The sequence below is a fragment of the Passer domesticus genome, chromosome 3 (genome assembly GCF_036417665.1).
Source record: "Passer domesticus isolate bPasDom1 chromosome 3, bPasDom1.hap1, whole genome shotgun sequence".
Taxonomy (NCBI): Eukaryota; Metazoa; Chordata; class Aves; order Passeriformes; family Passeridae; genus Passer; species Passer domesticus.
Window position 1 is genome coordinate 97,236,226 of NC_087476.1, and position 25,205 is coordinate 97,261,430.

The following is a 25,205-nucleotide window of genomic DNA, read 5'->3' on the forward strand; positions in this document are numbered from 1 at the left end:
TTGTTGGGTTTTTTTGTGGGTTTTTTGTGTTTTTTTGTTTGGTTTTTTTTGTTTTGATGGGGTCTTTTGTTTTTCTTTTGGGGGGGTTTTTTGGTTGGGATTTTTTGTTGGTTTTTTTGTTGTTGTTGGGGGTTGTTTTTTCTTTTTTTGGTTGATTTTTTTTTGGGGGGGAGGGTTTTTTTGGGAGTTTTTATTTAATAGGAGATTTCTAAGTATGGAATCAGCAGAGAATAGAGTGCCCTACTGAGCTACCATGTCTCCTGTGGCAGTTCCAGAGGCAACAAGATATAGCTCTGTTAAGGTGAGAGGGATAGGGTCTTGGACTCCTACAGACTGGTAACTTCTCTGAAAAGTAAAGGTGGCATCTGATTATGGAGCTTACCAGGAACTTGAGAAACTTGGAATAATTTCTGCCTTTTGATGGAAAGTTGATGTACAGTTTAAGAAGATGCAGAAAATGTGTATATTTGTTGCAGGTGCCCTGCATCACATCTGCTCCTACTTGCAGATGGTTGGGATGGACAAAATGACTGTGAGATCATCAGCGATTTCACTGACGTGTGAAAGCATTTTAGAGTACCATAATATTTTTACTTTTTCCAATCTACCACTTTCTAAGGGATGAACAAATGAAAAATGCTTTCATGCAGGTAGCCAGTCTAACTTGCTTCATGGCCTGTCCTTTTTTTTTTTTTTTCTGTGTGTGTTTCATACAAGGAAAATGAGGTACTGATACATTGTACCATTAAATGTAGGCCTGAAGCCTTTTTTCCTGTAAGGATTAAGTGCTGGGAGGTTTTGTTCCATATAGGATTTTTCTAGGTGGCTCTAAGGTTCTCTGTACTATAAATCTGGCTAAAGTTCTGACTTCAGAAGAAATCAAATATGATGAAAGTATTGAAATTTTCCATTGGGTAAAAGAGGAGAAGTGGTTGCTTCCTGGCCTTTTTTGTTACGTTGAATTTCTCCTTTCTATAATTCTGTGGTCACAGATTAGATTTTCTGAGCAGTAGCAGAGATTTTTGATCCCATTCATGGCTCTGGATTGTGCTTACAGCAGTCTATCGTTATCTCTATTGCCATAATCTGCCTGCAATCATGCTTAATTGGAATGAGATCTACCACAGGTGCTGGAAACTTCCTGGGCACATGCACAAGTAGGTGGTGATTGAGAAGGGTGACAGGCCATAACTGCCAACAGTTGTTTGCAAGAGTTATTTCACTGTGTAAAATAACTGCTCTTCACCACTTTTTGCAGCCAGGATTAGCGTTAGAACTGGCTTATTAAATAATTGTATCTTCTGCTTTCCCTGTCCATGCTTTATGATGCCTCTACTAATCAGAGAGCAGTGAAGTAAAATTTCTGTCTCTTTCTCTGATGCGTCCCATATTGAGTATGCACAGAATACTACTGAGTTACTGCTTTTTTCTGCTAAAGCACCTGCAGAGTAATGAAGGTATCATCTGTTCACTAGAGAATCTGAGTTTCCAGTAGATCACAGATAAGGAAAGGAGGGTGATGGACCTGTGCAGAAAAACATCTGACTAGGAGCAGCATGGGGATTGTCATCAAAACTTCTGAGACATACTGCCCTTTTATTAGCATGTACAAAGTATTTGCTGTTGAAGATTACAGCTTTGGAAGAAGGAGCTGAGTCTCATACAGTGTTTGGTCTCTCATACTGAAGTTTCATGTGCAAAATGGGAATGGAATTTAGTCTAGAAGCTGCCAGGGTAGAAGAGGTATTCACAAACATGGGCCAAGCAGCTGAGCACCCCCACTCACCAGAAATGTGTGCCCAGAGCTTGGGAGTTTGCTGTCTCATTCTTCTCACCTCTGTTCTCTGGCAGCTGCTGAGCTTGGCAGAGAGGGAATAATACACAAAATATGGAATGGATGTCTTGATGAAAGGTTTTAACTTTAAAGAAAGTAGACAGAAGAGGGAGTTTGAATGAGATCATTAAGAGGCTTTCCTAAATGACCTTGGAATTCTAAAACTGCATCGTTGCTTTATTTTTCTTCCAGCTTTAAGAGATACATGTAGGGGCAAAGACTCTTGCCCTAAATTAACTATATATTTCTGTTTGAGAGCAGCTGGCAGGTGTAGGCCACACTAAATGGTAGAATGAAACTGGGCACTTCATTCCTTGAAGTCACTGTACATCTTTGTTTTCAAGGGTCAAAGGCCAATAGAATTGCTTTCCTAAATGCTCTAATCCCTGCCACATTTTGTTCACTAATTTCCCGTGTTTAGTCATAAAAATGATGATCCTGAAAAATGCTGCCTCTGATCTTGTGACTAATGGATAGTCAGTAGCTTTGGGAAGCCAATTATATCTGTAGCCAAGGTTGAACAGGAAATCAAGGGCCTTTCTTGTTCCTAAACCCATTCCACCCCAAATGTACTTTAGAAAAATCCTTTTAAAATTCACTTAGCGACATTGCTGTCTATTCAGAACAGAGAAATTCTGTCATTGTAGAAAAGACACAAGCCATTACTATAAAATAAACATTCATTTATTATTCCTTCTTCAGTGCATCTGGAGGCAGTTCATAAATTCTTTCCACTCCCTTTAAGAAGAATGTAACACAAGGAAAGCTGTCTTACAGGGAAGTGCAGAATCTTACGCTAATAATATGTGGATATCCAAATATATAAAAAATCATACCAGTATTGTTGATTACTCAAATATCGGTTAAATACTGATCTCAATGATTTGAGCACAGTAACTTGGTAGTCTTTGGGAGTTGTGAGGCAGGGCTAATAATTAAAGTATTTTTATTTGCAGCTGTTCTTACTTGCAGCCTTATCTACTGAATCAGATTGGTTTTTATTTGTCATCTCTGTCTTGTACTAAATAACCACCTTTTGCATTCTGCTTTGCAACAATAAAATTATTTTTCACTCTTTTTGTGTCTTAGGCTTTCACAAGGTAGTGGAAGGAATCCACAAAGCCACTGAACTTGGCTACCATCCTGTTAAGGTAAAGCCAGTGTTTATTTACTCTGAAACTGTTTTGTTCTACCATACATACAGATCACCTGATGAGGAATTTATTATATTCCACCTCACCGCCCACCCCAGCCCCTAAATAATTTTTAGTAAAACTGGAGAAAAACTTGAAGATCTCATCAAGAAGTAACGAGGAGAGTTCATGTCATCTCCTTGTGCAGCTGGGGGTGCAGGTCATACTGTGCTCACCAGTTTCAGGTGTCTGCTTTACCTGCAGGTAAACTGTGTGGTGATGCGAGGCTTCAATGAGGATGAAGTGCTGGACTTTGTGGATTTCACAAAGGATCTGCCCCTTGACGTGCGGTTCATAGAATACATGCCCTTTGATGGTAAGTACTGCTGCTTTCAGATTCTTCTTGGACAGAAGTGAGCTGGCTGGTGGATATTCACCCCATGGACTTACTTCTGGAGGTTTTGATAAGCTCTTTAAGGGAATTAGGAATTCCCTGAAGTTTTTTGCAGGTTATCTTCTTCCCTCCATAAGCTGTAGAAGAACTCATTGGGGCTGGGACACCTCGGCTTAGGTGACACTTTGAGAGAATTTGAAGGTGGTTCTCTGCTAATTAAGAAAATAAAATCCACAGTCTAAGGTTAGGTTGGTTTTGTTAATTCTAGGCAATAAATGGAACTTCAAGAAGATGGTGAGCTACAAAGAAATGCTTGATACAATTAAACAACGATGGCCAGAATTGGAGAAATTACCCTGTGAGACTTCCAGCACAGCCAAGGTGGGGTTGGACAGAGAATGTGTGAAACATGCCCCCATTCCTTCCCTGCCCCAAATTCCCAAATTGTCCCAAGTTCAGCATTGATTTTTGACAACCAAAGGAAAACTCTTGGGTTTTGGTCAAGCTGCCTTGCATGAGACTTGATGCTTATGAAGTCCTAGTCATAGTCTGTACCTTTATAAATACAAGGTGTTATCTAGATGTATTTTTGGTCAGATATAAACAATGCCCGGCCTGTATCCTGTATTTATAGCTTTTGAAACTTCTGTCAGTCTGTGTCTGCACATTAACAATCCTGATGGAAGAGTTGTTCAGTGGGAAGGAAAACTATTGCTTTAGAGTGTACAGTGCCAAATGGGAAATTTCTAGCTTATTCTCCTACAGGCATCGCCTGTTAGTTGATAACTACAAGAGCAAGCATTTAACAAGTTTGGGATTTCTAGGAACAGGGCAGAATACACTGGAACACCTGAAAAAAAGTGACTTTGCTCTTAGGTTTTCTTTGATATGATCTTAGAGCCGAAGAAAATCTATGTTAAAATAGATTTTCTGGTCTTTAGGCAAGTGGAACTATGAAAGTTAGGAGTCTGTATTTGACTTTTTTTTCTCCTCTGCTTTTCTTTAGAGTTACAAAGTGCCACATTTCCAGGGACAAATCAGCTTTATCACCTCCATGTCAGAGCACTTCTGTGGATCCTGCAATCGGCTGAGGATAACAGCAGATGGGAACCTAAAGGTTGGTAGTGAAGCAGGATTCTTTTAAATTTCATGCAGTGAAAACAGTGTTGAAATTCATGCCTTAAAAAGTAGCTGGGATGTGTGCATAATTATTACCAACTAGCTCCTGTTTATCTATCCTTCATAAACTCTTGTTCCATCTTGTCAGGTTGTTAGGGAGATGTTACATCACCTTTTTTTTGGTTTCTCTGTTTTGCTAACTTCAGTTATAAAACATGGTTGCAAGGCCAGTAAATATAAACATTTATTCTAATCTTTGATTGAAAATCATCTTAAACATGTGACAAGCAGATGATTTCCCATTAAAAAAGGGTCCAAGCAGCTGTGAGGGCTTGGCTTTTACATTCCACAAGGATCTTGTCTTGTTTCTCAAACAACTTGTAACTCTTCTCCTTCAAGAGCAGCCTGTACATTTGCTCAATGACTGTAGAACAAGGAGGGATAACCATTTCCTGCCACGTTGAAACTGGCAGTTTCTGGGGGAAAATTAAAGTTTTCAATTAAAACTTGGCACTTACACATTGTCACCTGATATTGACAACAGCTGTGCTGCTGCCTAACATCAGATGACCGAGGCAGCCTGAAGGTCCAATGAGCTTAGGCTGCATAAACATCCCAGGCTGTCTGCGTGTACATGAGGAGAGATAAAGAAAACAATCTCCATAAATGTTCCTTTCAATAGGGTAGGCCTCTTCAAAGCTCTTCACTCTGAGGTTAGTACAAAATACTTGTAAAAGTAATTTATTTTATTCTTTCTCATTTCTCCTCTTCTGCTTCCCTGGGTTGGCTGCAGGTGTGCCTTTTTGGGAATTCAGAAGTTTCCTTGAGGGATCACCTACGGTCAGGTGCTTCAGATGAGGAGTTGATTCAAATCATTGGAGCAGCAGTGGGCAGAAAAAAGAAACAGCATGCTGGTATGTTCATTGTATTTTGTTGAGATATAACAGCAGTGATAGCAAAAACAATTCCTGGTACTTGTAACCTTCCATGAGAGTTAGAATCCAAACTGTCTGAAAGACTTTTGGACTGGCTTCTGCTCTCAGATGCAAATACCACTGCTCATGACAGCAACAGCAAAGTGTAAAGGTAAGTAGTTGTACTGGGTCCCTTTTTTTAAAATCAGTTTATTGTAAAAGAAGGACTAAATTGAGCTGTCAATCCAAGTACTGTATTAACATGTTTCTAGAAGTGACAAATCTCTTTGTCACCATGCAGGACTTTGTGGATACTCATCTAGTGCTCTGCATAAGGTTGTGACATAAGGTCTGTGATGATGCAGTCACATTCTCAGGCTGCATTTGTCTTTTCTGAATTTATATTGATGTAAACATTAACATCCAAACCTGAATTTTTGTAATCTGGCTCCAGCTGGGAATGCTGACCTCTTGTACATGAACTGGTTTTATAATCCTGGATTAGTCCCCTGTACACTGAAAATATGCTTTGGCCCTTTTGTTTTCTTGCAGATTCTGACAGATTAATAACAGTAGGTTTTTCCTTTTTCTCCTAATGTGTGAAACGAATTTAAAGGTAGCTTTTAAATCTAAGCATAGACTAACTTGCAAAGGACATTGGTCTAACCCAGACAAAATGGTGCCTTATAAACCTAATGGAAGGTGGGGAGGGATTGGTTCCTTTATTTGTAGACCCTTTATTTTTTAATTCTGGTTTGGGAAAGGAGGGAGTGGATGGGGAAGAGTCTACTACAGTCATTTTGTCATCATCACCACTTACCTGACATTATCTTCTCCCAGTTTGTGTTAATCTCATTATTGTCCCTGGGGCTTTCTGTAATCAAACTTCTTCAAACTGGAACACTTATTCTGTAGAAAACTAGAACAGTCAAATGCCATTGTTAGAGACAATTTAGTCTCAAATAGATGGAATTCAGTAGTAGGTAGACTGTGATTCATATTATAGCAAGCTTTCTGGGAAAGGGTTCTGCAGTGTGATGGACCCACAGCAGCTGGATGCCTGGAAACTCAGGCAGCTAATAGTTTTAAATTATACTGTGCTGGATTCTCTCTCCTCCAGTTCCCTTGGTCTTTACTGAGCTTTGTTTTTCCTAGTATGCAGGTTGCACTCTGAAGAGCAGAAAACTAAACATGTAAACCAGATGCATGACTTAAAGCCTAAAAAGCTGGGATGTTTATGTGTTCCTTATTTTATTTCTAGGCATGTTTAACATTTCCCGGATGAAAAACCGGCCAATGGTCCTGATTGGTGGGTGACAAATCAGTACGTAAAAAACATACAGTGATTTTGTTTGGTTTCTGTCTTTGGGGGAGCAGAGTAGATTTGGCTTCTAAGTCTAGCTTGTGGTTCTGCCATAGTTGTAGGGAAAGAAATGGGCTTCTTAATTAGCCAGTTATAGTTAACATGTTGAAGTGGAGGAGGAGGAAAGGTTTAATGTCCCTACTGAGCCTTACCTGGTTTTCCAATTGAAAGCCCTGGTTTTGTCTGCTCTAATTAAGACACTTACTACATTTTCCAAAGGGATAATCAACCTTCCTACCATCGTCCTTTGTAGTCAAGTAAAACAGTATAGTTACTTATAAGACAGTTTGAGGTGAGTTTTGACTGTATTGCCATATAAACATAAAGGATGCAAAATGGAGTTTATCCATGGATTAAGAAATTCAACTTTGTTTATAACATATATAGAGTCATCAAGCTGACAGAAATGCAAGTGTTCCTATCTCACTTCAGAATCTGACATGTGGAGCTTCATTCTTTTAAAATTGCCTCTTACTGCTGCAAAGTCTCAGAACATAACCATGTATGAAACAAGAGCCTTTCCTTCTAGTGTCTATTGAAGCTGTTTGCTAACTCTCCCTTCTGTCTGAAGCTCTGTTCATGAGTGATGTAGCACTGGTGTGGTTCTCTTACTGATTTTTAATATCTCCTTCAGTGTGATTTTACCTCGTCCATGTTGATGTTTACCTATTCTGTAAGATAGCTGTCTTTCAAAAAACCTTAAGAAACGGTTACAAGAATTAGCTTTGTGAGGTTAATTGCAAGATGTTTTGTTTTTCCTTATCAACAAGGTGTGGGAAAAGAAGCAAACAAGGGTGAAAGACATAAACATTATGTTTCAAATCCAAACTCCCATCTTCCCATTGATGTTTTGGAGCAGGTTAGCTGCTGGGCTGCTTTAAACACAGGTTTTAAAACAGCTACTCTGTGGGAGGGGAACATGCATTAATTTGCAGGTCTTTGCAACAGGTCATATTATAATAACAACTACTCTATTTTTAAACTAAGCCCCTAGGGCTTGTACTTTTGTTGCCATTATTAGGAAATAGGATCCACAGAGGTCTTTAACATAGGTCTTCACTGGGAATGGTTTTGGCTTAGTGCCTCACTTTAAAGGGCCATAATTTTCCATGTTGGCTGGTGCGAGATTGTGCCTTTGCTTGCTTGTATTTGGCCACTGCTGCATTGTGTTCCAAAAGAAGGGTAAGGAGGACCCTTTGTTTAAAGTGTGTATTGACATGCTGCATCAGGAAAAATTTTGTTGGGTTTTTTTTAAAGATGAAAAATACTATATTAAACTCTTGACAGCTCACTGGGACTATATAATTTTTCAAGTTCTCTTTGAAAGAATTCCCACACTCCAAAGTTAGCATTCATAGCAATGTTTGGATGTCTACAGACCAGAACAATCCAACTTCCTTTTGAAAAGTGCTTTAACATTGTCTTACATGCAGTGAAAGGGGCAGCCTGTGCAGGTCCTCCTCCTTCAGCTGTTCCATCTCCCTTTGAGACCGACTGCTGGCAGTCACTGCATCAGTGGAGAGACTGGAGATGAGTGGCGAGTATCCCACTGTGGCACATGGGGAATCATTAGGAGATTTCCTAATTGTGTTTTGAATTAGTTACAAACTTCAAGTAATGCTGGCGTGCAAGCAGTCAGTGGGGGAGTGTGTGTATGGAATTAATTTAATGAAATTTAATGAATGCTGTGGAAATCACTAATTGGTTTTGCTAGATGCAGTGAGCCAAACCTGGCGTCCTCTCTGCACTGCTGTTGTCTAATCCTTTGCTGTATGGTTTGTATCTTACTTCCTGTAATCAAAATATTCCTTTCAGCAGGTTCTTCTTCTCCTGGGTTTGCTTCAGTTATGGGAATTTCCTCATTAATTTAAGTATCTCCTTCCTTCTTTTCTCCCCCTGAGATTGTGCTAGTTGGAATCTGACACAATTAAACTTGAGGTGCAGTAACAGGGTATAAGGAGATAGAATTTATTAGATGGCTTCAGTATATGGTGCAGTAGAAAACCGTTATCTTTTTTTTCTTTTTGGTAGGTATATGAGCAATCTGGTTGCAAATAGAGATTACTAGATACAACCTCAAGACATGTAGGTTGTTCAGAAAAGCAAAGATGCTTTGCACTCATTGCTGTCTCTTTCAGTCTGTTTACTTCCCACTTTACTTGAGCAAACCTTTCTCCCTGCTCCCACCCGCATGTGTTTACCCTGTGGAAGGAAGTACTTGTCTGCCTTTGCAGTCTGGCTTCTCCTGAAAACAAGACAGGGGTTTGGCGTCAGCTTTAAAGCTTATCAAGGAATCCAGAAGAACAGAGTGCTTTGAGTTCCCAGATTTTAAAAGGAATATTCAGGGTAGGCCCCACTATGGAAAGACAGACCTTGTCTTTCCATAGTGGGAAAGACAGAGAAATGTTGCACTCAGTACATTTATGTCCGTTTAATCCCATTCCTCTGAGGTAAACACATGCCTTCAGACTTGCAGGAATCTTACTTTTAGTGTATAGGCCATCAGCTGTAGATGAAAAAAGGCCTTTGCCTGAATTTAGGTTATTGCAGTGATTATAATAATGAAATCTGTGGTTGATTTAAACTTCAGGAATGGTACTTTCAGACCAATGTTTGGAGGGTATTCTGGAAGAAAATGGTCCTAAGTGCATCAGTCTTGTTTTAGCAGAGGCTGGGACTAACAAGGAAGAGTTTGGTGGGTTTGTTTTTTAAAAAATATGGAGGAGTACAATTAGACCTTTGTCCACACTGTGTCTATTACTGTCACGTGGACAGTCCCTGGGCAGCAGAAGTAGCTCAGCAATGTGCAGAGGGGCAGGAAGCTGCTTTGATGCACCTGTGGACAGACTGAAAAGGGAGTCCTTGGCTACCAAAGGAGGTTATTTGAGCTAACCTAATGCCACATTTCTCAGGGCAGAGGGAGGAGAAGCTTCAGAAAAAGAGAAACATGCTTATCAGTGGTGCTGTTAAACCAGGGTTTAGCCACTTACCTCTATACTGCTTTCTTTACTTACAAAATATTGTACTCACTTTTAAGTGAAAGAGACTCCTTCTGTCTTCACACTTGGCATTTAGCCCAGTGCAAATGCCAAAACCAAAGGATTAAATGGTGAAAAGGGGCAGGAGGGTTTACTACCTCTCTGCCAGCTGGGAGCTTTGCCAGCTCGACTTGGAACATGCTTCTGAGTAGATTTAAAATCTGTCTGTCAGTGAGGGGACTGTGGTTTTTCCAGTGCTTAAACTTCAGCTGTCATTAATGTGTTAAGAGCTGGCAATAATATGAGAGCTTCCCATCACCCTCTGAGATTGTAGACAGTGCAGTTGCAGTGCTTCTGGTCCCTGCTGTCCTCAAGTGCTGGCATGACCCTTCCCTGCAGAAGGAGATGAAAGGAGGAAGTGCAGCTGCCTGTGCTTGCAGGGAGGTGTTTGGAAAGGCAGAGCTGAGAATCTGAGTGTAAGAATTTCCTATTAACCCTGCCAAGCTTTTGAAAGAAGGCTGGTGCTGGGATGGTCCCAAATGGATGCTGAGATGCTGTGATTCACTTTTCTTCAGAACTGATTTTCCTATAAGCTTTCTTGGCTGTTGTTTCTCAAAAGGTGTTGATACTTTTAGAAAGTAAGTTGTTTGTTTTTATCAGGGACCGTGAAATGAGTCTGAATCATGTCATTTTTAATAGCAAACCAGGAAATGCAGGGAACTGATGAGAGAGAAGAGAAGGAGATAGAGGAAAAAAGTGGATGTTTGCAGGTTTTTGCAACACAGGAAGTCCCAAGCAGTTCTCTGACAGGGTTCTCAGCTGCTACAGGCAGTTTAGCTTTCCAGTTAGTAAGATGTTCTTCTCATCTTACTTTTTGGTTTCTTTCCCCAGAGCCTGCATTGATGTCATTCTCACTATGCCAAGATGCCCTACAGAATTCCCCACATTCAAAACAGTGGGGCCACACATTTAGCCATTGGCTGATTTTGAGAGCAAGTTTACCCAAACAAAATGGAAAAGCATCAATGAAAAATAAATTCACACAACAAATTTTCCTACCAGGATCTCACCCAGAGAAACAGTGGCACATAGCAACAGAAATTCTACAAACCCAGCTCCGGGGCTACTGTGTCTTCCAGAAGGACCCAAGCTCCACATTTGATACCAAGTGCCTTGATGCTTCTGTTGGCCAAGTTCCTGTGGCTTGTCAGTCAAAAGAGGAATGTTCAGGATCTGAATTCCATACCAGCGATTCAGGATCTTGCACCAGGATACCTTGTGCCTCTGGCAACTTGACTCACACTGATGAGGAAGGACGGGCCACAATGGTTAATGTTGGAGGGAAGCCAGATTCCAGAAGAAGTGCTGTTGCTGGTGCCATGGTCCTCCTGGGTGAGAAGGCATTCAGGATGGTGAAGCAAAACCAGATGAAGAAAGGGGATGTGCTGGCAGTCGCCCAAATTGCAGGAATTCAGGGAGCCAAGCTGACCAGCCAGTTGATCCCATTGTGTCACAACATCCCTCTGTACCATGTTGAGGTGTCTCTGAGCCTAGATGAGGCCAGGCATGCAGTGGTGATTCGCAGCTCCTGTCACACCTGGGGAAGGACAGGTGTGGAGATGGAAGCTCTCACAGCTGCCAGCCTGGCTGCACTGACGGTGTATGACATGTGCAAAGCAGTCACTCACGACATCGTCATCCAAGAGGTGAAGTTGATTAGTAAGACAGGTGGGCAGAGGGGAGACTTCTCAAGGGTCTAGATAATATTCAGATACCTCCAGCCCTCTAAGTGAGCCCTGTTTCTGTTCAGCCTCTTACAGAAGTCCTATTGCTCAGCTGGTGGGCTTGGAGACCTCAGCAGGTGTGTACAGTATAGCAACCCCATGCCTCCAGCATTGCCTTACTCTGTCAGCTCACTTGAACAGTGGAGCCAGTTTTCCCTGTTGAAAACCACGTGTATTTTCTAGAGGACAGACTTCTCTACTCTGCCAGTACCTCCATTTCAGTGTCCTCATGATGAGATTGAGAAAAGATTCCTGCTTATACCACAGAGCTTTTTGGTTTGGGTTTTTTTTTTTCCTTTGTGTGAAATACACCTGCTGTCATCACACCATGCAACTGTGAGCTCTGGAAATTAAGCCACTGCTGAAAGTGCTGTTATTTGGCAACTATTTTTAAGTCAAGGATTAAGATTTCAGAATTGTGTTTGTCTGTCTTTCCCCGACTTTCTTCCTTGAATTTGGAGGGTGACAGTGAGAAGAACACAGCTGGGGAACTTCACCATAGAGATTATAAATACGGGACAGTCGGAGTCAGAGGGCAGCTCCCATCCCTTTGCAGTGCTGCTTCCCTTCACAGAATCAAAGAATCCCAGAATGGATGGGTAAGGTTGGAAAGGACAACAGTGGCTCACCTGGTCCAACCTCCCTGCTCAGGCACCCAGAGCACATAGCACAGTGTTGTGTCGAGACTGGAATATCTCCCTTGAGGAAGCCTTCATAACTTCTTTCAGCAATCTGTTTCAGTGCTGAGTCACCTGCAGAGTAAAAAAGTTCAGGTGGAACTTTTTGTGCTTCAATTTCTGTCCATTGTCTCTTGTCCTATTGCTCAGCACCACCAGGAAGAGCCTGGCTCCATAATCTTGGCATCTCCCCCTTAGACACTGATATACATTGAGACATCAGTCATCTCTTGTGGATGCTGAACAGGCCCAGCGCCCTCAGCCTTTCCTCCTAAGAGACACATTCAAGTGGGAAATACCCACATAATCAGTTTCAAAAGGAAAAAAAAAAAAAGACAGCTGTCCAGTTTTCTGCCTTGTGCCCTGTAAAACATGATGCAGAAAGAGAATTTCTTCTGGGTTTGGAAGAATTATTTTTCTGATCTGAAAGATATGTTTTACAATGTTAGAAGCATGTTCCAGCATTTTGACCTTAGCACTGAAATACATGGATGCCTTGTTTGCATGCTTAAGGGATTAATTTTGCCATGCACAAAAGTAAGTATTAAGCTCTCCCTGACTTTAGAAGGAGATGTTGCACCAAGCCCTAGAAGACTCCAAATTTTTAATGCTACGGTGCAGCTCCTAGTAACCAGCAACCTGTGTAGTTCAGACAGATAAAACAGACTTTAATACTAGTGGCCACTTGGAAAGTGAAGGTATTTACTATTGCCTCTGCCAGAGTGTTTTCCTGCATGTTTCTCTAATTTGCTTTTCATTAAGTCTTCTGGCCTTGGAGCACTTAAGTGTCGCCATAAATGTAGCAGTGGCCAGAGTCATGTAGCATTAATTATCCTTGGTAATTAACTGTCCTAGAGAAGAAATTACTCAACATTCTTGTTAATATTAATGGCTGCTTTTCAAATGTTAGTTTAAGTGCTCTAAACAGGGTGTTACTGGTTGCTTATGGCTATTGTGAAGCTGCACATTATTCAGGGTGCTCCCTCCTTAAACACAGGGTTAAAGACACTACCAAAAAATCATCTTAAGCTTAAGAGGTTAAAGTACTGTGAGCACACCACACTGCCATGCACATCCTGCTCATATAAAGTACGCACAGGTCTCAGATGAGGAGGCAATAGGTTTTGCTACAGATCCTTCACAAATCTCTTACACCAGCTACAACAAAAGGCGCTCTTTCCATTGCAGGTGGATTGATTAGATTCTTTTTTTGTTATCATTGTAAGATAAGGTGCAGTGAGTGACAGCAGCTATAGCTGAAAGGGAAAGAAATCTGGAAAGCTTCACGCCCAAAATCCATAACTATTTGTACATTAATTATGTAGTTTAGGAATGGTATTCCCCAATTTAGTGTTCCATGTTCGCTCACGCCCCGCTCCCAGAGGCTGCAGAGGAGAATTTGGAGGCACAGCAGATAAAGATCATGGATTCAGGTAAGAATTTACTGGAAACAGCAATGGAATAAGAAAATGAGCAGCAACACCTTCAATAATAGAGAGAACAGGCACTATATGACCGCTCCCTTACCAGAAGAGACCCCTTCTCTGGTCCCCATAATAACCCCCCATACTGTTAGCCATGCCCTCTCTTGGATCCTGCAAAAATTACCCATGTCCTGGCCAGAACCAGGACAATCTACATGCATTGTTACAGTCTTGACCCCCAGTCATCCCAGGAGTGTAGCTAGCACTGCCATATTGATACCAGTAATCCCACCCAATCCTGCACATATGAGAGATTGCATTAATCTGTGGAACTGCTGTGCCCATAGCACAAAAGGTTCCTTAGCTTATCATGGAAACAAAGTGCCAGGAAAAGGAAGCACATGTGCAACCAGCTAAGTCTACTGACTGATACAAGCACTTACCTCCCCACACCATGCACAACACACCCTGCCCTCCTGGCCTACCCCAGGCTTTAACTAATTTTGAAAATGAAAAACAAACTTGAGGTACTCAGTAGCAATAAAACAATGCTTTAGGCATATGATTCAAGTTTGCTGTCATGCTGTAAAGCTCACACAAAGGACTCAGGGCCATACCAGGGACTGCTGAGCACACGCATGATTACCACGCACATCTCGCTACTTACGCACATTTCACTACTTCCTTGGTTTGAGAGCGGCTGGAAGTGCAGGGCAAACTGACTTTGGTGCCACTTTATGCTCATGTTACATTATCAAGTCTTTAAACTATGCACATTTATAGGTAATGAACCAAACATGAGTCAACATTTTGCGAGGGAAATGGGTTGAGAGCACTCTTGTGTTTCTGTGGTGCTGGGTGGGCCATGGTGTAATATATGTTGATGATGTTGATGACTACTTTTTGGAGGCTTGCTTTTTTTGTCCACTGTATTTTTAATAAATACTAGTTGCAATGGAGTGTGGTTTGCATTACTTTGAATATCCTTTTATCTTTCTGTGTTTTAACCCAAAAGCTTCTATGAACAGTTACCTCAGGACAAGCAACAAGACAGGCTTTGCAAGTTGCATGATTAGTCAGCACTTAGCAAGGGATCAGTCATAATAACTTACTACTATAAAGAGCCTATTTTTTTTGCTGCTGTTGAGAGAAACTCATTTTAATCTGGCTGTTCTTAAACTGTGTAATCCTGTGGGTTTAACATCATAATTTATCATCTCTTGTCATTATTCCAGCTTCTCCCACAAGCCTGCTCTGAGCCAGTGGCTGTGTATAACATCACTGCTTTTACTTCCAGAAGTGGGGCCTTCAGAGCTCTTCCTCCTAGTCTGAGTGACCACAACTGAAACCAAAGTTCAGGGAAGTGCCTGTATAAAAGCCCATCCATCTTGTATCACGAATAAACCTTAAGAGAAATTCCCCGTCTCATTCATCTGAACTTCCAGGAAAGCTCTCGAGTCTCCTGCTACCAAGAAGGCATCAGTGACCTTAGAGGTCTTTTCCAACCTAAATGATTTTAAGATTCCAAATGCTGTCATTCCTAAAATAAGCACATCATTTTTCTAGGAGCAGAAACAGAGTAAAGCACCAAGCCCACCACCTCCTTCTCTTGAAGGGTGCCATAAGAGTTCAAGTTGCACTTTTGTGCATGTCAAACACTGACATGAAAATACAATGAGCTGAAAATGCAAATACTGCAGATCACAGCAACCCTCACAGTAGAGCTTTTGCCTGCTGGAAACTCAGCTGTCCCAGCTCATGGCCCATTTGTGTGTTACAGTCTGTTCACTGCTAATCCAGGCTGAATCTTTTGGGGCATCTCAGCCTGGCTTTCCTTTATGCCCACATCCTGCCACTAGTTACTCCACCCTCACACTGTCCTTTTAAAAACTGGATCTGATCATTAAGAATTCTTAAAGAGATTAAATCCATGTCAAAAGAGCAGTGCTTTCAGGAAGGAGAATGGGCCATGTGGGGAAGGGAAGATAGCTTGAAATACTTCAGGGAGGGACTATTTTTTTTCTGAATGGGAACTGCTCAAAACCGTTACTCTCAGATTCTAAGAGCAACAACAGCTGAACAATAAAAGGAGCAATTAATTTTGTTAGCCATTTTCAGCCCCTGCTGACCTGCAGTGATTCCCTATAAATTCCCTGTTATTCAGCTTTACATGGTATTTGAACAGAATCTGGCCCTTGGTCCTGCCCCTTCCTTGGCATTTCGCTGGTTCTCGGCTCCCTCTGGCTGCCTCAGCAGAGTCAGGCAGGCTTGGAACAGCTGAAAAATGGCTGGTGCATCCTGTGTGTGTTGGCCAAGACAGAGCTGCTAATTAGTTAAACGGAAACACAGTTAGTTCACCTCCCTCCATGCACCAGAGCCTCGCTCCAAGAGAAGCTCAGCATTTCAGGGAATCTAAAATCAGTTGGAGGAATTGCTGTTTGCAGTGGGATGGCCAGGTTTTCAGGTTTTTGGGATGTCAGGTAAAAAGCCTCGACTTGGGTCTCATAACCAGTGGATGTGAGGAGCTCTGCAAAGTCATGATGATGGCAGACAACACCCTGACACGTTGGCATGGTGCCAGAAAGGCACAGGATGAAGAGCCGAATCCTTTGTCATAGGCTGTGCCTGAAGGGCTTTGGGTGAACTCAGTGCACTCTGTTATAAGAGCAGATTCTCACTTTGGAAACAGCAAGCTTAAACAGTGGGTGGCTGAGACACAAATCCAGCTGTCTCTACCTTTCCCTGTCCCTCCATGCTCCCTGCCAGTGCCATGTTTAGAAAGCTTCTGGTTAGTATCTCTTTGTACTTACCCTGTTTGGTCCTTTGGAGAGTAAAGCATACCGAAAATAGTAGCAGTAAAGTGCAGCTGAGTGCAAGTTCACAGGAAAGGATGGGATGGATACCCTGACACACTGCTGAGCTTTCCTCCAAGCAGAGAAGCACAACAAACCAAGCATTGCTCAGCTGTATGTGCACAACCCAACAGCAATGGCACTGCTGTGGCCATAAGGCAAGCTGCCTACTGCCCAAGGCTCTCCGAGGTGCCATCCACACAACACTTGCTCCACAGAATGAAGTTTCACGCTTCATGATTGCTTAAAGTTTGCTTCCAGAACCCCAAACTAGCAGCAGGGTCAATTACTCTATCAATGACTCCAACAGAGCAGGCACGATCGCAAATTCTGAACAATCCCCTCAAAACCAGGAACTCTTAGTACTACTGAGCTCTTTCTGTTAAACTTAATTTTAAATTCATGCAGGAACACTCTCTTCTACACCCCTGATACTTTCAGGGTGCACAGCTGAAAGGATTTGAGGCCAGCAAAAGCAATTTGTGTTTGCAAAGTCAAGGGCAGCTTGGCTGCAATGGGACAGGAGGTAGGGGAGGAAGAGGAGGAGATAGCAGGAGGGCCAGGCAGCTGTAAAGCTGTGTTAATATTATGCTTGGAAGACAACACAAGCTATCAGATACATGACTGCTCCATAGGTAGTGCCCTAGGCCAGTTACCTGCTGGTGCAGGTTGTGGCAAAGCTCTGTCAACACCAGCAAAGCTGTGCAGTGTCACACCAGGCAGCATCTGCTGCTGGCAGCTGGGGGAGAGGGGTTCAGCTGCACAGCCCTGACCTGCCACTACTGCAGCCTTAACGAACTACAGTTTCATTACCGGGGTGATTTTGGCCCTCAAGGCTCCCCACATGCACAGTTGCAGCAAGGCTGGAATTGCTGTTGTGTGAGACAGTGCTTGCATCCCTTGCTCCCTCCATCCCCTCCCCAGCTGCCACCCACAGTCTCAGTGCTTCAGAGAGCTGCACTTCCCCACCCTGGGCCTGACGCTGAATGGAAATGTTTGAGCTCTGTGTGGCTCATTTGGCTTCTGCAGATCAACCCTTGGGGCCATCCTCAACCCAGATCCAAGAAATGAACTGAGCTGAGGGAAGGGAATAATTTCTGCTGCCCCTGAAGCCTCATCCCTTCTATTGCAGCTGGCAGCTCAAAAGCCTCCATCCTGCCAAGACTGAATCTTAATTGGGATCAGTGGAAAAGACAAGCTGCTGCCAGGGCCGCCCTGATCCTGGGCTCATAGAGAACATAGGAAGAGCTTGCCCAGCCCCACAAGAGAAGGCCTTCACAAGGGTTTACAAAAAATAGAATTCTATTCAGAGTTTCAGTGGAAGCAGCAGGAGGAGGCCAAGGAGATGATATGGCTTAGCTGGGTAGTTTGCAGAGGAAGAGGCAGCAGAACCACACCACATGGAAAATCCTCCTGTCCCAGTAGCCTGGTAGGAAGCCACCAGCAAAGCCTGAGGTACAGCTAGTAATCCCCAGGCCCTGCAGTGAGTTAAAATACTACATCCACCTCTGAACAAACACACAAAACTATCACAGTCATGCTCAGAACTTCTCTTGCCAAGAGCTACAGGAAGAAGGACAAGGTAAGTTTTTCATCTTAGAAGAGAAAGACTAGAGCAAAACCTCTTCGGGCATCCCATCTGCACGTGGCACCAGGATGCTACATGATGCTTTTTCCAAGCCACAGCTGCTGACTTCAAGCCCGCTTGCTTCAAAGCCCCTGGCAGAGCTCACTCATGCCTCCATGATTAGGCACAGTCTAGCCACCCCTTTGGCTTTGTGGAGGCAACCAGAATCAACACTGCCAACTCCTAATGCACCCAAGATGGGTGCTCCTGACCCAGTTTCTTTACAGGCACAGAGTCCTGCCATCTCAGCACTGTCTTGTCCCAGCAGCAGCAATGTGCAGCAGGAGTGGAACAGAGTGAGTAGCTGTCAGCCTGGATTATTTTTACACCATTTTCCACCTTGCATATTTATGTGCACCTCCAAGTCCCTACATCAGAGGAAGGCCACAGTGGCAAGTCTTACTCAGACTGGGAGCTTTAGAAGAGCTGATTCAGGGGAACAAAGTTAGCAGCAGCTCATGCAGCAGATGCCATGTCAGAGCTGCTGGATCTGAGCAATGAAAATGGGCTCTTGCTCTAGTAAAATGGCTTTAATGGCATTTTCCAGCCAGCAAACTTGCTTTGAGGGACACACCCAGGACCTTCAGCCATCAGCAACGTGTCTGCATCAGAAGGCTCTTGGCCAGCCAGACTGGGAGGGGCATTTAAACACAAGTTTCTTGCCTGACATCTTTTATAGCCTGCTATTTCTCTCCTGGGTTGCTAAGGATGCCCTAGAGCACATCCCTCTGGGATGTCCCAGATGGAGCAGAGGCACAGGCAGCAGTCAGTAATAGCCCATCACCAGTAAACTGTAGCTTTAGCAAACCTGTGCCAGAGAACTCCAGCTGAACCCCAGCAGCTGGAGGGGTTTTCATTTCCACTTCTCCAAGGCTGGTATTTCAAGGTGTTTTTGTTTCTTTTTAATCAATGCACATGGCCAGCTCCGGAGGGGGCTGAACCAAGAGAGGGAGGCAGTGCAGCCACTGTTTCTGTACAAAGTATTTCCACATGCAAGTGAAATGGGGCTCAACTCACTCGGTGCGTGTTTTGCAGTGCGGTTACGGGCTGTCGTTCCGCCTCCACAAAGCTGTTATTTATTTACTTAAAGGCTTGCATTCCATGGAAAAAGATGCCCCAAGATAGCACTGTGTTTCTAAAATTAAACCCAGCTGGATGGAGTGGTGAACAAGCAAGTGAACACTCCTGTACTCCCAACAGCAGCAGGAGCAGGACTCCCTCACCATCACTGAGCAGTAGGAGAGCCTGGCAAAATGCCTCTGTGTCCTCAGCCATGAGGGAGGCAGCTCTCTGGGAAGTCAGACCAAGTTGCTTTACTCAACAGCAGGAGTGCCACTTCTTCCCATGCCAGGGGACCAGGGTTTAAGGGCAGTGATAGCCCTTCCTGCCCCAGCAGCTCTGCAAAGCCGCCACCCTGCTGCAGGACAGAGACACCTCACCATGTGCCTGACACAGGTTTGAGTGTAGCCAGAAGTCTTTTAACAGAATTTGTGAGTAAGACTGCATTCATGAGGCTCTTCTCCTACCTAACCTAGCTAACATTTTAATCTAGTTTATGTGTTGCTGATAGCATCCTGCTCACAGTAAAATTCAATTAGCCCTTGCTGTTGTAACCTAAGTTAAGAAACCTGTTCTCACAAAAGCCATTTATAGAAAGGAAGGGAAAAACCCGAGTATTCCTCCAACCTCGCATGGCACCAGCAAGAAATCCCTGCCAGACACACTCTCAGCACCTGTTTCCCTGTCCACATGAGCACAGGAGCCGCCTCTACATCCACAAGTGGCTCTGCTCAGAAATGAGCACATCAGCTCATCAGAGCAGCTGTGCCAGAGCTGCTGCTCAGGGGCTTTACCATGGCCTGCATTTAGCCTCATCCCTCAGACAAAATGTCTCCTCACACACACAGCTGAAGCTTTCCAAAGGACAGATTGGGCACTGATGGAGCCCCCTGCACCCATCAGGGCTGGGAGTGCCTTGGAGGCTTTAGGGAAGCAAAGCTCCACCAAGGACCATGGGAAGGAAAGTGAAGTACAGCTCCAGACCTTGCTTCTCTGAACCAGAAAGTTCACACAAATGTGGGACAAGAAAAGCTGACAAAGACTTCTGAGCCAGTCCCAGAATGAACAGGAAAAGAAACAAGAATGATGGCTGAAGGAATGGCTGAGCAACATGAAAAATGGATAAAACAGTGGCAAGGTCATGGTGTCCATGCAGCTGCTGCCTCCAGGCTCATGTGCCAGCTCTTCCAGGGCTTCAGGACCATCTCCTGTCCTGAGTACAGGCAGGACTTGCTGCTCCTTTGCCTATGAGCAAAGAGTCAGTTCCTGGCATCACATGAAGCTTGTTTCAACCCAGGCAGAAAGGATAGTCCCACCACTACTGGCCTGGACTGTGATCCAACAGAACCTGACCACATGTATGTGGGCCAGACCAACATGTCATGTTTGGTAAGTCACTCAAATTATTGTTTGCAGATGGGGATACTAGCCTGGCATTTCCATTCATCAGTGCACTCTGCAGTGAGCACCTAGAGACAGATTTCCAAGCCTCAGTGCTCCTCGTGCCTGATGTGCAATGGGAGAAAATGATGTTTGCTTCCAGATTTACAAGTCTGTTTTTAGCAGATGGACTTTTGTCCCTTGATTTCTCCTGAAGATTAGAGGAAGATTTCACTTTGCTGCCTCCCAAGGGAAAAGCTACACATGTGTTGGTGACAGCCCAGACCCTTTTCTAAAGAGAGTAAGCTGCAGACTTTCAGGGTTCATTGCAGAGCTGAGGAAAAGGGTGAGGAGGAGTAAGAAGAAAAGTGAGCTAGCCACTGGAGATGATCTCAGGAAAGAGCCTGTCTCTCCATCAAAGCTGTTATTTTTGTGAGTATGCCCATTTTCCCATAATTACACTGGTTCTGCTCTGCACAGCACTAAGTCAGGGTCTACTGATCGCTGTCCAAACTTCTGCTGCCTTCCTGTTTGTATTAGAGCGCCAGCATGGGTTAAAAATGAGAGAGTAAGACTGCCTCAGTATCTGATTTACCCCCTTTCTTTCTTCCATCTTGATTTGGGATGTACTGGTCAGCATCCCCCAGGGAGAGGATTAATCAGGAACAGACAGCTGGCAGCTGCCTAACAAGGCAAGACCATGGCTATGGGACGAGCTGCAATTTAGAATCTCTTGCTTTGACCCTGGTACAAGTCCAAGACATGCTTGCTGATGCATCCCAGCACTGACACCCCAGGAGTTGGCACAATATCAGCACCCCCAAGGCCACAGCTAGCTCTGATCCCAATGTCACATTGCTTCAGTGCTGAGGATGCTTCTGTGGTGAAAGGCTGCCCATCCCTGTGATTCCAGGGGCAGCTCCAACTCTCCAGCTGCAGAAAAGGCCTCCTCTCCACTTACAGAGAAGCTCTCATTTCAGGGACCAGAGCAAGGGAAGGCCATTCCAAAAGGGCAACACAACATCTTTAACATTTGGTCCCTGGATGAACAACAGCTGCACCATAAGGAGGACAATGGGAAGGTAGGACACAGCATCCGATCTGCCTGGCAACCCCTGCCCCATGCAAAGCCAAGCTGAGTGCAGAGCAACAGTGTTTGTGCCAGGGTCAGTCCACTGCCAGGGGCTTCACCTGGAGACTGAGGTGCCCAAGCTCCTGCAGCTATTAATACCACAGGGAAAGGGCAGCAGATCCTCCCAAGGTGGGCAAGAAACAGAAAGGAATTGTGAGGGTACAAGAGAGATGTGAACAGGGCTCAGATATTGAAGGAAATTAGGAGCAGAAGCAAGGGGTACTCTACAGAAGAATGGGGCATAACTCTGAAGAGTTTTCTGCTTGGGAACCCAAAAGGAAAGAAAACACTGGATCAGACAACCCTGGGGAAAATCTGCACTTTGGGCTTACCCAGCTTCTTCTGCAAAGTAAGAGCAGATTCAGACTTGCTCAGCAGCAAAAACATAGCATGTGTTACACAAAGAAACTCTTGCCCAGTCATACCACCTTACTGTGAGCCCAGGGGTAAGCAAGTACTGGGATGATTCATACTTCTGGCCTTGAAAACACCTCATGACTGTGCAGGGGCTAAAATGACAGTTACCATCACCCCAAAGGCTGTCACACCCAGACAGCACTCAGCCAGGCAGAGCCTGATCAGAGGAATATCTAGTGAGATGCTGCAGAACACCATTTCTAACCTCTCAAATCCAGGAACCATCCAACCTTGGATGGGGGTTGGGGGGAATCCATCTTTGTTCTTTTACAATGTTGCTACAACCAAATGAGAAATAGCTTAAGCCTAAAGTAGATGGACATTCATTTTCCTCCTATTTTGTTTGCTTCCTTCTGTGGGCAACAGAGCATGCACAAGCTTTTGACAGTTTTTTTTGCATTCCTCAGCCACTGTGCACAAAGCACCTTCTGATACCTTTACAGACCACTGGTTTTCCAGAAAGCACCACTGGCAAAACAGCGACAGAGTTTGACAATCAGAGCATGAGCCATGGGTTCACCACAGGCAAGTTCTTGGTAGTCTCTCATGGGGCATCTAGGCCAATTCTTACACCACTCATGATATTTTAGGGAATGATAAAATATGAGCTTTTCCTCTGCAGACCTACTGCTAAGGGAGAGTCTTTACTTACAAACAGACGAATAATGAGTATTTCTCAGATTTCTTGAGACAATCACAGTTCTTCCCCCCACCAACCTTTTAAAACCTCAACAAGGAACATGGAGAGACAGGAGCCCTCCTCCCTACTCTCTGCAGGTGCAGACAGCAACATCACACAGTGCCCAGCACATCCACCTCCCTGACTGCTCCATAGGATGGGGTGTCCATCCTGATGTCAGCTGATGTCAGCCCTGATCCCCACGTCCCTGCAGCCTCTGCGTGACTGTTGTGCTTTCCTTGGTTATCAGCTGACTCAGTCCCTGCTGGAAGTGCTCTGAATAGCCCTTCCATGAAGGGAGAGTATGGCAAAGGTCCTGCTATAACATGACATACCCAATCACTACTGATCATAGACACTTCTAGCAAACAAAAGCCTTTTTCCACACCTCACAGCCATAAATTATGAAAGTCTTTTCCCACATCACAGAATATTCTGAGTTGAAAGGGACCCACAAGAATCATAAAGTACAACTCCTACATTAATGCCCTGTACAGGGATTGAACCCACAATCCTGGTGTTTTTAGCATCATACTCTGACCAACTGAGCTAGTCTTCCCCCTCCCATTTCCCGATTCTTTTTTTAAATTAATGCAATTAGAGATCTGTTCTCCTTCCATGAGCACTCAAAAACTTGAGTTAGCTCAACACAATTATGCCCCACATCTAAAATCAGGTAGGCAAAGAACAATTCCTGGATTCCCATGTTAACCTATTCACAGCATTTCAGACCCTTCTGGACCCCTGGGGTTCAATGCTGTCACATGGTAGGAAAGATGCAGCAGCTCACTCAAAGCAAGCCTCCACCTCAATGCTGAGTGTGGCGTGGGTAGAATTAGGGAAAAAATGGCAAAAACAGTAAAAGGAGAGGAAAAAAAGGCATAAGACATGAAAGAACAGCAAAAGGATGGTAAAGACAAAAAGGGAAAAAGGACCTTACCTCCTGGTGAGCCTAAGCAAAGCAGAGATAAATAGCAACTATGCCTCAGAGAAAACAGCAAGAAGCCCATTAACTACAGGAACATCAAACAAACAAACGCTATCACAACAATGTTGAAAACCAAAACTTTTGGGCTTTGAGAGGGGGGGAACACTCCCAAACTTTAATTATTTTATTTCCTAGTGGTACAAATCTGGGGCCAAGCAGATTTCTCCCAGAAATCGTCATGTCCACTATGGCAGAGATAAGAGTCACCTTTGTTTAAGCAGAAGCCAAAAGTTAAAGAAAGAGAAAACTGAGAAATTATGCACTCAGCCCTTCCCAGCAAGAGCAGAGAGCTCCCATTACACTCCTCTTCACTCCCAGTCATTCAGGGCAGCTAAACCCCAGCCCTAGATTTGCTCAGAAAAAGCCTGAGGCACTTACCTTGCTCTGTGCAGTGACAAGGACAGGCAAGTCCACAATCATGGGAAAGGTATCAACCAGGAAGACAGAAGGAGGCTTCTGTGATGGACCCATGCTGCAGGGCAGAACACCAGCTCCTCACTGTGTGCTCCAACCCCAAAGAAAATATTAAAGAAATTTTTCTTACAATCCAGGCAGGATGTCTGCCTTGTTTAATGCAAAAAATTCAAATGCTACTGGGTTTCACCTCTAATAAGAGGAAAAGCAATGGTTTGACTTCCTCTACCAAACCCCAGCTGCCAGGGTAGAGAACTCAGGGAGGACCCTGCATTTTCATCCTGTCTCTACCACTCACATGATACAGATATTTCAGAAACATCCCTTTGCTTTTGCCTTTGCATTTGTACAAGAACCTAAAAGTCAGAATTTTAGCAGAGTGTGAACCAAACAGATAAAAACTGAGAAACTGAAAGTCTTTCTAACAACTAAAAGCCAACTACCTTCCCACAAAGCACTCAAACTCCCATTTGCTGCTTGTTGATCCTCAGCCTGTGCAAGCAATTACACCCTGATTGCTTTTGCTAATTTCCGCAGTTCTTCCCACCTGAGAGCCAGAGCCAACAGCTGGGGCTTTGTCTGTGGTCCCTGAGAACTTCAGTGCTGCCGGAATGTGCTGCATAGCCAGCAAGGCTCCCTTTGGAAGCTAGGCATGATCTCAGGAGCTCAAGGTTAAAGCATTGCCCTTTGATGGGTTGAAGATAAGAATTAAACGTTGTGGCTTAAGGATAATTTTGTCAGCATGTTCTTTCCATTAACAGAGATGGGGAGATCTGTGCATGAATGAAACAGCTGTTTCACCCATCACCTCTATGATGAGGACAAGGTTCTGCTCCTGAACTTCAAGCAATTCCTCAGCACACCCTTCAATTCAGCCACAAATTAGCCCTAACCCTTGTGTGCATCTTACTCACCCGGCTGTTCTGCATCTAACTTCTCTCAAGACTCCCCACCCTGCTTTTCTGAAGTCTTCACTCCTGATGTTGGCTTTCCTGCTTTCTTTTCAGCTGGCCTTATTTAACTCCTTCCTTGGCAGC

The 25,205-nt window shown here is 43.9% G+C and overlaps 1 protein-coding gene across 4 annotated transcripts in view; it reads left to right on the forward strand.

Moving 5' to 3' along the window:
- The window catches only part of MOCS1 (molybdenum cofactor synthesis 1), a 30,339-nt gene extending 15,760 nt beyond the window's left edge, over window positions 1-14,579 (forward strand). For 2 of the 4 annotated variants that reach the window (XM_064414525.1, XM_064414526.1), the window contains exons 5-11: window positions 2,924-2,985; window positions 3,232-3,343; window positions 3,630-3,742; window positions 4,368-4,478; window positions 5,274-5,394; window positions 6,656-6,703; window positions 10,627-14,579. In XM_064414525.1, coding sequence (XP_064270595.1) covers window positions 2,924-2,985; window positions 3,232-3,343; window positions 3,630-3,742; window positions 4,368-4,478; window positions 5,274-5,394; window positions 6,656-6,703; window positions 10,627-11,495 — 1,436 coding nt within the window. In that variant the 3' untranslated portion in view covers window positions 11,496-14,579. Of the gene's footprint in view, window positions 1-2,923; window positions 2,986-3,231; window positions 3,344-3,629; window positions 3,743-4,367; window positions 4,479-5,273; window positions 5,395-6,655; window positions 6,719-10,626 lie in introns of all 4 variants that reach the window. The other 2 variants (XM_064414527.1, XM_064414524.1) reach the window with 2 other exon arrangements.
- Window positions 14,580-25,205: the final 10,626 nt, after the last annotated feature.